The 12,549-nt window shown below is 48.8% G+C and overlaps 1 protein-coding gene across 1 annotated transcript in view; it reads right to left on the reverse strand.

The window, feature by feature from the left end:
• DOCK1 (dedicator of cytokinesis 1) overlaps window positions 1–12,549 on the reverse strand; it is a 490,559-nt gene that overhangs the window by 96,458 nt on the left and 381,552 nt on the right. Inside the window, 1 exon segment of the mRNA XM_079137291.1 lies at window positions 1,618–1,696. Within this exon segment, the coding sequence (XP_078993417.1) occupies window positions 1,618–1,696 (79 nt within the window).

Raw genomic sequence — 12,549 nt, forward strand, 5'->3', positions numbered from 1 at the left:
GCTCTGAGGGGCAGGAGGACTTCCCAGTAAACCCCCTGCCCTGACGCCCGCACACGGCTGCTGCAGAGGACGTGTCTGTGGCCATGATGTGAAGATAGGCATAAGTAGGGAAGATGATAAAAAATTAAAAATTCAAAAAGTAATGCTATTACCTGATATATTATTGCATATCATATTGTACACGCCTGATAAATTAAAATTTGAAATTAAAAAATTATAAAAGAAATAAGGTCAGCGGCTCGGGAGGCTAAAGCAGGAGGATCGTGAGTTCAAAGCCAGCGTCAGCAAAAGCGAGGTGCCAAGCAGCTCAGTGAGATCCCGTGTCTAAATCAATACAAAATAGGGCTGGGGATGTGGCTCAGTGGTAGAGTGGCCCAGAGTTCAATCTCTGGTACCTGCCCCCCCACACAAAGAAATAATGTGTACCTGCCTCAGAACTTAACCTAGTACATAATATATCACATTAGCTGTGCATTTTCTGGAGGCTAGTCATACAGGATAGTTCTCAGGTGTCTAACTTCAGTTATCTAGTGACACATTGTTTGGATCAGCTGCTGAAAGTACATACATTTTTTTCAGGGACCTTCTCAGTGAGTAATCCTACCCAGAAAACAAATATGCCATTTGCATTCTTCTTCATTTGCAGACTTTGGGAAAATATTTTAAGTAATAATGAGAAATAAAATCACTATTAACAGAAATACATCCAGAGTGCAATGGAATTGAGAGGCACAAATTCCAGATGCACAGCAGGACATTGTGCAAGGCCAAACATGCCACGCATGCCACACACACACGCCACACACACACCACACACACATACAAAATACATACACACTACACACACCACAAACACGCCACACACACACATGCACACTACATATGCCACACACGCACACTACACATGTCATACACATGCCACACACACATACGCACACCACACGTGCCACACACACACACAATACACACACCACACATACACCACACACACAGACATAACACACATCACACACACATTATACACACGCACACACACACATACATACACACACACGCAATACACATACCACACATACACCACACACACGGATATCACACACATCACACACACATTATACACACGCACACACACATACATACACACACACACGGATATCACACACATCACACACACATACACACAAGCGGTGCACTGGCGAGGTCTTTCTGAAACTGGTGATGACAACCCTGGATCTGGGGACACAAGTGGCACGAAGCCAGGAGACAGCGTGGGGGAACACAGCCTTGAGGTGAGCTGAGCCTGGAACCTTCCCCTGCACCTCAGTTCAGGCGGACAGATCTTGGTGGCCACATGCAGCCTGGTGGCCTCCTGTGTGGACAGTCCCTCCCGCCGCTCCGACTCTGAAACAACTCCACCTCCTAACTTGCTGAACTGAGCAAACAGCCCGGGGCGTCAACTTCGCTCTTCCGCTCAGTAGTACATACTGTAGATTTCATTTCCACACCTCAGACGGAGGCCAATTAAGTTCAAGGATTAGGAATATAACCGCCAGCGCTCACCAGCCATTTGTTTTAACACGATTCCTCCACAAAGGTCGCGTCTGCCTCTTCTCTTACCTGTAGCTCAAAGTTGGCTTGGTCCAGAAATTTCTTGTTCAGCATATCTGCATACTGATTAATCGCTCGCAGGAAGACTCTGAAAGATCAAGAGAAAATTACATAATTACACACTCAGGCTCTGGCACCTCTGTGGGCTTGGCATTTCAATTAGACACAACCCCAGACGTCTCCAAGTCCTGTGCAGTGCTGGAAGGTTTGGCCAATGAAAAGCTCACAGAATTCTATGCAGATGTTCTCCAAATTTAATCAAGGAAATTAGAATGTGCAGAATGAAAGGAACACCAAAATAACAGCTCTGAAAGTAACATTTGAAAAGTATTACTGAAAAAAAATCTGATTTAAAAAAAAATAAATAAAAAACTCCTTTCTTGGAGTTGCAATGCTTTTATATTATTAAATGATTCTGCTTAGCTGGCTTTTTAAAGTCACAAATTTGAAAGTGCTTTCAGTGTACACACAAGCAGGCTTGGAATGGGTTTGGTGCAGTACCTCTATGCTTGGAAGTATGGCTAGCTTCATTATCATCTGCCCCATATGCCACTTTTTACTTGTTAAAATGAAAAAGTTTTAGTGGATAGGAAAGTGATTTGATAAGAATTTTCACAGGGATTTTAATTCCTTGAATCATTAATCATATACCATCTTAAGCACAGTCTTCAATTCCTTGGCGTTATCTTTCCTATGGTGAGATATGCAATTTGGGCGGTCCCAAACGACACCAGAGGACTGTCTTTCCTAAGCTGGTTCATTCAGTAGATTTGTTTTACAACCCTCAATACTGTTGACGTGAAGCTTCGACCAGCTCCTCCTTTGCAAACGGCCCTCTCCCTCTGCAAAAGCGAGGCTGCAAGAGGAGGAGCAGCAGGTCACCGATAATGAACTTAATTACACTGTTCCATTTAGACAGCAGGAAGCACAGAGTGTAAGGGACATCTAGGTTACTTACTACTACCTGCTGCTTTCTGACAACATCCTCTCCATAGTTGAGCTCGCCTGGAAAAGCCATGCACCTGCCATCCCAGAGGTGCTCAAGGCCAGGGAGCCTGGGAAGAGCAGGAAGGGTGCCTTGCCTGACCGGCACCAGCCGCTACCTTGCCCAGCACACAATGCCCCATGATACCTCTCCCGCTCATCCTGCGTGCGGCTCTGAGAAGGGGCCCTGCAGACACAGTTTTCTCAGGAAGCCCATCAGCAGAATGTTGGACCCACACGGGCGTGCCACAGGGCCCCCATGCTGTGCTGGAGCTTGCTCTCAGCCAGAGAAGAAAACTGCAGACACAGTAATCTGGGTTCTTCCCTGGGGGTGTTAAAATATAACCAGAATGGAGGATTGAGTGTTTTTAAGTAGCTGTTAATGGAGGGCTGTGGGGATCACTACCTTGTCCATTACCAAGAGCCCAGCCTGGGCAGTAGCATCCTTAGCTCCAGGGCTGCCAGATTTCACAAATAGAGGATGCACAGTTAAATCTGAACAAGAGCTCCTGTTGCTGAGATTTGTAATCGACTTTTTAAAAAATAAACTGAATATAGTACATTTGGGCATCCTGATAAATTAACGTAGGACCCAGGAAAAATATCTGGAGGCCTGGCAAGACTGGTGGGTCCTCAGTCCTGGGCTGAGGTCTGCCGCCCCACGTTCAGTCTTTAGGTAAAGGACGTGATGCTAAAGGGAAGATGGGCCATCTTACCCACCTGACCCTTAACCCTTGTATGCAGATGGCCGCTAAGGATATGCTCCGTGAGGACCTGGGAATTACAGACCATATCTCGGACAGCAGCTTCCTGCACTCCAGGGTAAGCTCCCAAGCTCAGAAATACTGAGTGGGTGACCATAACAATGGTTTCCCTTAATTTTTTCTGAAGCCTCAGAACTTGGTTGTTCACTAGAATACATTAGGGTCCTTATGAACTCGAGGAAGTCACTGTCTGCAGCTCTCTATGACAATAATGACAAGTTTACTAGAACATGCATTATTATTATAGGGTAATTATTTTGCCTCAAGATAGCACCCAAATAGTTGCAATATGCTACTTCTCATTAAGCTCTGGAACAATTTCAGCTAGTTAAATAAAGATATTTCTCAAAATGTTTTTTTCTTTTTTTTTTTTTTTTTAAAAAAACATGTCATGTTGAAACGATATGAAGCCTGAACAAAAACTTTTTAATGAACCGTCAACTGAGAGAGAACACGCGGAGAGATAGATTCTATATAAATTTTTTAAAAAGCAAGGACAGAAAAAATAATATAGAATTAAAGTTCTATGAGGAAAACTAAAGGAGGGATCACATGAAGACCACAATCAGGGCAGTAAATAAAGATCAGAGGAAGCTCAAGCTCCACCTATCAAGGCTGGTGTCACTTGTGGGAACCATCCAGAACAAACACAAACAACACCCTCCAGTTCACACCAGCGGGATGAGAAATCTAGCCACGTTCCCAAGTCTACTTGAAGATGAATCAAGTAGCTAACTGGGCAAAAGGAAACATAAACAGAGACTTTTAGGTAAGAATAGCTATTATCCAATGTAGTTAATAAGTTACTTCTAATAAATGTCAAACTGGGGAGCATAAATAAGGAAATCCCATTAAAGCTTAGCATAAGATCGCTTTCAGTAGCGGAGGAGCAAGAGGAGGATCATAGGGCAAGCCGTGCACCTGAAGAGAGAGCAGGATGCCTTTCTAGACTAAACCAGGGGTTCCGCACAGCAAGATCACATGGGTCTCCAGGGAGGCAGTAGGAGGAAGATGGTGTAGCTGGGCCTGCCTCTGAGTCCCTGCTGCAGCCCTATCTGTGCTGGACACCGGGTTGCGGGGGCTGGCCCGGGGTTAGGGAAGTCCTCCAGGCTGGGAATAAATGGTAGCAATCTCAAAGGCAGTGGGCACACCTGCTGGTGCACCTGAGTGCCCGATGCCCACTCAGCGCCTGGCGTGTGGAATACACTGACGAGGTAACTGTCCCAGGAATGCATGCAGGAACAAGTGGGTAGGTGGGTGAGCTGGCCCAGAAGGTCAGACTCTGACCCAGCTGGAGGGCTCAGGGAGGCCAGAACGTTCGGTAGCCTCTTGCTCTCCCGGTCTTGGAACTCCGTGAAGCTCTTTGGTGGCAGGGGGTGGGGCTGCTCTCCTGTCAGCTTCTTGATATCACATTCCCATTAGGCATTCCATCTACGGCTGGCCTTGCTCCCCTTCTCCTCCACACCGCCACAGCTCATTCCTTCTTTCTGTTTCTCCTCTCTGGTGCTTGTTCCTTGATGGCAAGAATCTTGTCTTTCACATATCAGGGTCCCCCCGTGGGCCTACAAGAACCTCCCGACACTGCACATGCTAGAAGGCCCTGCCGCTCGAAGGAGCCCTAGTTTACGACTGCAGATCGATCTCTCTGAGCCACGGTGTGGGTCCAGGACTTTCCGCCAGCCAGAACAAAACAGAAACAATCAAAAACACCCTGAGCTTGCTCCCGGGAAGAGGTGGAGTCCTCCGTCTGGCCTGCTCGGGGTCTATTCTCTCCACTCAGCTCTGCAGTGTGAAGCCTCAGGACACAGTGAGGCCGGGCTGTGCACTGCCCAGGGATCGGGCAGAGACGCTTGCAGAAAGCTGGGGACTGGAAAGGCAGGTGCTGCTTCCACTCTTCCAGGAAAGTCAGGGACTTCAGGGGAAGAGATCAATCATTCTGGGAGCCAATTAAGTTATGTCTCATTCTGAGCCAGGAGAATTAGGAAACTTCGAAGAAACCAAGCCGATGGTATGAGAATTAAATGTTGTCATGGACGCTGTCCCAAATGGACCAAATGACTAAAAACAGGGTAAGCCTGCATTTAATAGAGTTCTTTTCAATCATATTTAATCTATGGAAGGATTTATTTATAATCTAAAATTTTAGAAGATAAAACCAAACACACAGATAAATAATGCACAGAGAATCAGGGGCAAATTATGTCATCCTAAGGAGGTTCAAAATGCCATACGGGCAAGAGGTCTGCAAGTTTTATTTTTATTTTCTTTTTTTTGGGGGGGTGGGGTGCTGTGGATGGAGCCCAGGGCCTCAAGTATGCTAGGCAAGAACTCTACCACTGAGTCACAATCCAGTCAGTTTTATTTCTCCCTGGCCTTGGTAACCCTTCCTGCCTCCAGGGAGTCCAAAGCAGAATGCTTATCCCGGCATTGCCCACTTTTAAAACTCTGGGGCCAAAGGGAAACGGGGACAGTTCATTCCCAGAACCACACAATTCAACAAATAAGAACAACCCAATCTCGGGAGTCTTCCTAACTTCCTTCTCTTTCACCCTGGACGTTTAACCCTGGTGAGCTCCCACCTGAAATGACGCACAGTTAAATCCTGACGTGTGAATGCGAGTTCGAGTGTACTCAACGCACGGACACATTTGTACAACTGAGGTCTCAGTCCAGTTTCATCTGCCCCGTAACCTCTGAACCACACGACCTTCAAAAAGTTGCTCAACAGCACAAAGAAACGAAGGGGGTGTGAGGCGAGGATGTGTCCGTCACCTTGACTCACAGGGCATGGGTCTGCATGACTCAGACGTCACTGTGCCCCTACAGCATTCGTCACTTTAAAATAAACCTGACGATACACAAAGAAGTCACTCGAGCTCGTGAGATTCTCAGACTTTCTGCGAGCGAGAACCACGGAGCTGTGGCGCCTCCCAGCTCCCAGAACTCTGGATCCAGGTTGGTTGGTTCTTCGCTTTGAGACGACACGAGAAAGATACGGCCACATCATAGAGTCCCAGGGGTACGGACTGCACTGACTCGTCACAAAATTTTAAGTCCCATTTGGTAGGAGGGAAAGGCATGCCTACTGACTTCTGCACTCTGCCACCTTGGGGACACGGGCGGGGTGTGGCCGGGCGAGGCGGGTCCTGCAGGAGGGCCAGGCACGTGCTAAGCCTCTCAGTGTCCTGACGTTTCTAGGGCGTCCTGCCGGCCTGGCTTCTTGGCCCATGTGACGTCCTGCCCTTGCACCAAGAGGGTCAGGGGCTGCCTGTGGCTGCGGCAGGAGACCCTCTCCAGGCTGTCTAATGGGTGGCCGTGTGCGGCGCACCAGCAGCAGCTCAGCCCTGAATGATTTCCTGTTAATTGAGAAGAGGGGAACTTAGCAAGTGGAAAGTAATCAGAAACCAATTTAGCTATCACAAGCTCCTGGCACCATCACAGGCTCTAAAATGACTATCGTGACGGGCCCCAGGCATTTCCAGAATCTCTGTTCCCCAGTGTTGGCTGCCAATAAAACTCAAGAGGAGGTGCCTCATTACTAAAGAGGAAAAAATATGGAGAAAGGCAGTGGATTCCCACTGGAAGACACAGCTCCATTTCTCAAATTGTGACGTTGTGGGGTTTTGTTTATTCCTTCCCTAAACTTACTTTAAGTTATATAATGAGATCGTACAGTTCAATATGAGGGTATTTAAATACTTCTGGCATTAGAACAATTCCCTTTTGGGGAAAAATGCATCCTTTAACAAAATGTTTTGCCCAAAATGAGTGGAGAAAAGGAAGCAAATTAAAAGTGACAGATTCCATCCCTGCAGGACAATGAGTCAAGTAATAGTAGCTGGAAATGTGCCTTAGAACGATTTCCGCATAATTCAGGAATGCTGGGAAGCGGAGGCGGCTTAAGGTGAAGAGATAAAAACGACGCAGAGATCGTCACTCAAAGGGAAGGAGGGAGAAGGAACACTCCGTCTCAGCTGATCGTACCTCTCGCAGGGCCCAGGCTTGACAGGGTGGCTGGCATCAAGGCAGTCACTAGAAAGCCCGCAGCCGCCCATCCTGGGACCTCGGCTGGGAAGCGGAAGCCACACACAGAGGTGACTTGGGAGGAAGACTCCTGCCTGGGAGGGTGACGTGATGAAGGCATAGAAGCTGGGCACTGGGGAACCGCGGGTGTTCTCAGGGCTTGGGAAAGAGGGAGGCCAGCGTCACCAGAACTTTCTGGGAATGGGGCTTGAAGGGGCAGCTGTGGCTGGGTTATCGAGCGGCCAGGAATGTGGGGCAGAGTCTGCGCACACTTGTGGGTCGGCAACAGGGAGTGGGGTGGCCTGGGGGCCCCACACCAGAGAAAGGTTGTCTGTGGTCAGGAAGCCCCAAAGCCAAAAGGCTAAATTGCTACTTTGCTTTCTGCACCAGCGAGAGTTATTTTTTCCCACGATTTCCCAATTTCTTTTTCAAATTAATAAAGGCTTAAATATCCATCAAGATCTTAACTAAACCCCAAATTGCCTCGAGCATTCCTGGGCACTAGCCCTGAAGGAAGCAGACTGGGCTGTGCGGATAGGACCATGGAGACTCCCAGGCTGCACCCCCACAGCAAGGTCACAACCCAGGAGCAGAGACCACAGGCCCTGGTCTGCTCGTCTGGCACCCGCTCTGCAGAGGGGCACACGGATTCATGTTCTGTCCCAGTTCTCACTGGCAGTGCATACGGTCAAGGATCTCGGTGGCCCAAGGCAGCAATCCCAGAAGTTGCCAACCCCCACCACTGGGCCCCATTTGCTCTCCCAGACGCCCTTCCTGCCGAGTGGTTCCTGGTGGCAGCTCCTATGTACAGGTGCCGTGGCCACTTCCCTGGGAACCATGTTATTTCATGCTCCCAGGTCCCTGGGTATGACCATCTGGTATTTTACAAACAGGGAACTGAGGCTGGGAAGTCCCTGTTTCTGGAAGCACAGAGCAGACACGCCACATCCCACCCCAGCACACTGCCTTCCCCAGGAACCTCTGTCAGCGCGGCCAGTACGGCCCAAGTCAATCCTGAAATCCTGCTGCTTTCCCTTCCCACTTAGGGTACTTCCCAGTGTGGCCCAAGTAGCGAGCAGAAGGGACCCTCGCCCGGCTTCTGCAGCCACCACGTCCTGCCAAGCCCGTGGCCTGGATCTGGTGCTCCGCTGCTCCCGTAACAGCACACTACTTCAGTTCTTCATGTTTCACAGTAGCTTTGGGTCCCAGCAGCACCGAGTGGAGAGCACAGGGTTGGCAAATGTGCTGAGACCTGCCCGGTGCACTGTGCCCTGGTTACACCATGCCAGCAGACGGGCATCTCGGACAACTAATGGACCTGCCCCGACACCCACAGTTTGCCTTAGGGTCTGCTCCTGGTCTTGTGCATCCCATGGGTCTGACACTGCAACAACACTGTCCCCGATTATAGTATCATAAAGGTACGTCCAGTGCCCTAAAACACCCTGGGTCCCCTCCTCACCCCTCCCTCCCTGGTAACCGCCAATCATTCTGTTGTCTCCATGACCCTGTTTTCCACAGCGGCTCCTAGTTGAGATCATACAGGCCAAAGCTCTCCGGTTGGAGCCACGCTTCCCACGCCGGCTACAATGGCCTTTCCCATCCTGCAAAGCAGGGCCCCACAAATTGGCCCAAAGTCTGTTTCTTGTGAATGAACAGACAGCTGAGTCACCAAACGCACCCGGAGCCTTTCACTGCACGTCAGCGGCACCAGCACAGTGGCTGAGGCTCCTGTACCACCACCACCACCACCACTCTCGGAAGCCTGCATGGGGCCACAGCGAGGCCCTCGCACCCACCCCAGCACCAGCCCGGCATCGCCGTTGCGCCTTCTGTCTGTGATAATCTGACAACTCTAGGTACCAGATATGAGCAGAATCATAACAGCATTTGTCCTTTTGCAAGTGGCGTATTTCACTTAGCAAAATATCGTCCATTTCATTCAGCTTGGTGCTTGGGTTGGACTTTCCTTCCTCGACGAGGCTGGACAGTTTTGTGGTATGCAGGGACCCGGCCACATTCACAGTCCCCGGTTCAACACTGCGGGGCGCACAGAGGAAGTGGTTCTGCTGGATCACACAGCAGCTCCGTTTTTGAGGAACTGCCACACTGGTTTCCATGGCAGCGGCACCATTTCACGTTCCCGCTCCTCCATTTTTCCGATCCTCTTCTGCACGACATTCCTCTTTTTTCAATATTTTTATTTTTGAGAGCAGCCATCCTAAGGCGTGTGGATCAACGCGAAGTTCCATCAGGACACAGCCACGGCCACACCCATTCACGGAGGGACCGCCACGGCTGTCTTCTCAGTCCAGAGGCAGCAGGGTTGAGCCTATGGGCACTTTAAAGAATGTCCTGCCAACCCCGAGAAGCTGTGAGTCAATTCTTTTTTTTTTTTTTTTTTCTGTGATTCAGTTCTGATCTGTCCTCTACAAATATTTTTGGAGACTGTCCCGAGCAGCTTAGTGCCTATAGCTCCAGCGGCTGCCGAAGGACGTGAATAAAAGACGCGTGACTCACGGATGGCTCTCAACACAGGAGAATTTTATTGATTGCAGTTCACACACGCAGGTCCTGGTCACGAGGCTGGGCAGAACGCTAATGTCGGTGCTGTGCTCCGAAGTGTCCGACGCAGTGGATGTCTGGTGTCCCGCGTTCTCTCTGAGCTCTCGCTTCCCAGGCCTTTTAAACTAATACAAGTCATGGCCTAATGCCTAGTCATGTCAACAAGTGTCACAACATTTAGGCAAATATCTTTCTTAATTTTACATAGGAGTCTTATGGTTTTTCTTCAAAACAAACTGCAAAACAAGTCTGTAAACATTTCACTCATATCGCACTGGTCACTCTATGACATCACGGGTATCTTATCACGGTGCGCCTTACATGTTTGGCTTTTACTGTTATTTACCTTTTTATATATTTTACTTAGTCACTTCAAAACATCAATATGGCTTCACTTATGTTCCATACAGAGACTTTTCCTTCTCTTTCTCCTTCTCTACCTCCTCTTCCTCCTCTTTCCTGTTCTTTTTGGTGGCGGTTAAGTTGGTGGTTTTCAAACAATAAAACTTATTGATCAAAAAAAAAAAAAAAAAAAAAAAGCACCCTTACAAAAATCACTTGCAAAATCTAGAGGTGACAATGGCCCACGTGGAGCCCTGACATGGAGGTGCTGACTGCTGGGATAAACCTATCCAGAAGTCAAGGGAACAGGGCATCAAAAGTGCCTAACCAAGTCTCATTTCAGCATTATGTTTTAAAACCCACAATTCTGCATACGATTTATCCAAAAGAACCTATGGAATGAGAGCAAATATTTACAGACTATGCTTCATCTAGTTTGGCGCTAACATCCCATAAGGAACTGAAGCAAAAAAAAAACCAAAACACAAAACAAAGTCTGATTAAAAGATGGGTAGAACACCTGTAGAGAAACTTCTCACAAGAAGACACAGAAGTAGCCAACAGGTGGATGCACCGGTCACCGTGATGCACATCAAGATGTCGGTGAGAAATCACCTGGCTCTAGTCAGAACGACCGTGCTAGACAGGCGGAAAGAGCTCCCAAGGGAACTCTCGACACTGTTGGTGGAAATGCAAATTTGTACAGCGTTGTGGAAGACAGTAGGGAGATTCCTCAAACAATTAAAAATAGAACTACTGTGTGACGCAGCGATCCCACCTCTGGGTCTGCATCCAAAGGAAAAGAAATCTATGTTGGACTGGAACCTGCTTTCCTTTGTTTCCTGCAGCAAAACTCACAATGGCCACGGCACAGAATTAACCTAAATGTCCATCCATGATGAACAGAGAAATTGGGAGACATGCACAATGGAATTCTAGCCAGACACAGCAAGGGGCCAAATCTTGCCATCTCCAACGTGGGTGAACGGAAGGACACCACGTCAAGTGAAATAAGCCAGACACAGGAAGAAAAATACCATGTGGTCTTGCTCATGAGTTACCCAGGAAAGTAGGACTGGTGGAAGTAGAGAAGAATGGGGGTTCCCTGGGGCGGCAAGAGTTGCAGGAGGGGAATACAGAAACGCGGGTCCTGGGGCATCACTGCAGTTAGCCAGGAGGGACACACTGCAGACTAGCTGTTGTACAAAAGGAGATCGCACTCTTAAAAAGTAAACACAGTAGGTGTTAAATGCCTCACCACAAAAATGATCCCTATGGGAAGCCGTGCATCTGATAATTAGCACAGGTGCAGAGACCTCCAAACACCCTGTTGTACATGAGAACGCAGGATGTTCTCTGTCAACTAAAAGTAAAAATCACAAAGCCACCCATCCACTCCCTTTTATTCACTCCTGTCTCCCCCAACCCTGCCTGCTTCACCTGTTTCAACTTCACAAGTTGTTGAAGTGTTGATGGATTTCATGGCACCCTGGGTAACAGGACAAAAGTCTCCAAGAGGAACTCGCCAGCAAGGACCCAGCAAACAGGGAAGGAGTCTCTGCTGCTGGAGGAGGCAGGAAGGGTCCCGGCTCACTGGAGGCCTCACCACCCTCACTAGTGCTCACCTGGCAGGGACCCTCCACTGCTCACAGGCTCCCCTGTTGTTCCCAAGGTGACCGATGGGAACCTCAAGGACCACCCTGGAGGATCTGCCTGCCAGGGATAATGGTGGGTGCCATCATCTGACCCTGGAGTATTTTCTGAGCTCCAGACTCATGGGAATGGGGGCGAGAGTCAGAGAGGGGGGTTAGGGTTTTCTGTTCAGGGTGATGAGATGATTTGGAAGTAAGCAGTGGTGATGAAGAGGCAGCGCGACACTGCGGTGTCATCAATGCCACTCCACTGCACATTTACAAACTGTTAGAAGGGCATATTTTACGGCATATGTATTTTATCATAATAAAAAAGAAAGCATGAAAAGCAGAGGACTCAGGGCAGTTTCTGGAGGCTGTGGCAGTCTGTCTATCCCCACCATTAGCGTGGCTCAGCTCCACGATTTAGAAATGAAGACAAACAACCCGGGACTAAATGTCTGGCCTTTACCTGCTGAAGTTCAGATCTGTTTTAGGAAGAAGCGGGGCATTACTGAAGGAGCACAAGGCAAACAGAAACCCAAGGGTGGCAACAGCCACCGCTCGGAGCCCGCGTGACCCCAGAGGGCTGCTTCTCTCGTAACTCTGGCACTGCGCAGCGGTCAGCCACA

This window comes from Sciurus vulgaris, assembly GCF_902686455.1.
Source record: "Sciurus vulgaris genome assembly, chromosome: 4".
NCBI classification, from domain to species: Eukaryota; Metazoa; Chordata; class Mammalia; order Rodentia; family Sciuridae; genus Sciurus; species Sciurus vulgaris.